The sequence below is a fragment of the Peromyscus californicus genome, unplaced genomic scaffold, assembly GCF_007827085.1.
Source record: "Peromyscus californicus insignis strain IS unplaced genomic scaffold, ASM782708v3 Scaffold_7__1_contigs__length_154581171, whole genome shotgun sequence".
NCBI lineage: Eukaryota > Metazoa > Chordata > Mammalia > Rodentia > Cricetidae > Peromyscus > Peromyscus californicus.
Window position 1 is genome coordinate 63206081 of NW_026294595.1, and position 2010 is coordinate 63208090.

At 34.7% G+C, this 2010-nt stretch overlaps 1 protein-coding gene across 1 annotated transcript; it reads right to left on the reverse strand.

The window, feature by feature from the left end:
* Positions 1-304: 304 nt before the first annotated feature.
* LOC128102322 (olfactory receptor 8H1-like) lies at positions 305-1252 on the reverse strand. Its single transcript, XM_052725968.1, has one exon. The coding sequence runs from the start codon at positions 1250-1252 to the stop codon at positions 305-307; it is 948 nt and encodes a 315-aa protein (XP_052581928.1).
* Positions 1253-2010: the final 758 nt, after the last annotated feature.

The window sequence follows — 2010 nt, forward strand, 5'->3', positions numbered from 1 at the left end:
AGGTATTTTAAATTTAATAATATATTGACTACTATATAAGCTTAAGAATTACAAGTATATTTTCTGACATTGCATGCTATTAGCCCTGATAATCACAAATATTTAGTTTAATATGCGTGTCCTGGCTTTCAGTAATGACACAGACTTTTAAAGTCACATTCTGAGAAATTCCCAAACTTTGATCATGGAAGGGAAGCTCGACAAAATTAGGAAGATGAAAGAAAGCTGTCAGGTTCATGCAGAGAGAGAAGGTAAAGAAGTGCTCAGTGGGAAAAGAAAAGTTTTTAAATATCGAGCAGCACTTTTATTTTAATCTCTGGGTGCCCTCTCTCTTTTTCACTACTCTAATGACAGCACTTTTCACTTCTTTGTTTCTGAGACTATAAATGAGTGGGTTCAGCATGGGGATCACAATGGTGTAGAAAACAGAAGCCACTTGATCCTTTCCCAAAGAGTAAGATTTACTTGGCTTCAAATAAGTAAAGATCATAGTCCCATAAAAGACAGTGACTCCAAGGAGGTGAGAGGCACAAGTGGAAAAGGCTTTGTGCTTACCTGAAGAAGAATTTATCTTCAAAACTGTCGAGAGAATGGACACATAGGATGAGGATATTGTGATAAGAGACAGGAGTAGAGTAGAACCAGCTAAAATGAATATAGTGACTTCAGCATCATAGGTATCGCCACAGGACAAGGCTAAAATTGGGAATGTGTCACAAAAGAAGTGGTGAATTACCTTGGAGTTGCAGAAATTCAGTGTGCTTAAGCAAAAGACGGTTACAGAGGAATCCATAGCTCCAATCATGTAGGAGACAGTGATGAGAGCATGGGAGCGCCTTGTTGACATAATAACTGGATAGTGGAGGGGATTGCAGATAGCTACATAGCGGTCATAGGCCATTGAGGAGAGGATAAAGCATTCAGCAGCTGCCAAGAGGACAAAAAAGTACAATTGGATGAAACAACCCGTGAAGGAAATGTTCTTTACGGAAGTCATCAGGTTCTCTAAGGTTTTAGGTGTGATGACAGTTGAGTAACTGAGGTCAAGGAATGACAGGTGGGTGAGGAAGAAATACATAGGAGTGTGAAGCTGGGCATCCAGATGAATGATCAGCATCATTCCTATGTTCCCCAGGACAGTGACCATGTATATAAGGAGAAAAATCACAGAGAGGACCAGCTGGATCTCCTTGGAATCTGTCAGTCCCATAAGCATGAATTTAAGTTCATTTGTGTGATTCCAGGCATTCATAGTTAATGGTCCTAAAATCTGGAGAAATTAAACATAATACTTAGCCTGAATGATTTGAAAAACATTTTTCTGTATATGCATTTAAAAGTTTTTTCTAATTGCATTTTCTCTTAAGCAATATTATTTTACAGTTTTGGCTGTAAGAAATTTAATCTACTCAATAGTGACAGATAAAGCCTCACTTGAGTATGATCTCATATTGGTTAGCATGCTTCACGATGTTAGTGAAATTGGTACTATTTTGAATTAATTTCTTTAGTCAAAAACATTAGACTGTATAAACCACTATTACCCATTTATTTTAGATTAGTTACATAACACAAAAAAGATTAAATAAATTAAGATAATTTAATACAATTGGGTCTATGTATATAAAAAGATTTTGAGCTAAGAGTCCACTCATGATTCTGTGTGCCTAATTTTTATTGAGTGTTTGAAATTTTGCACATACTGTGAACAGAGATATAAAGCAAACTTAATTCATGATTAATATTATGAATTATTCCTTAATAATGTTAATTAACTATGATTACAAATAAATTTCACTTTTTAATAGGAGTACAATATATTTTCCTAAGATATTAACTATTAAGGGTGATAGGATGTTTCTACTACCTGACAGTCCAAAGTCAATATTTTCTGTAGCTTCAATCTCAAATATGAATGTTTATTTTAGAATTTCATTCTATCAACTCCACATTCCTGTTGACAAAAATTCTGAATTACTTATAAAATTAGCAAATGATACTTGTCCATTG

Bases quoted from the DNA above. Each gene is read 5' to 3' on its own strand.
- LOC128102322 (XM_052725968.1), bottom strand. From the start codon at position 1,252: ATGAATGCCTGGAATCACACAAATGAACTTAAATTCATGCTTATGGGA.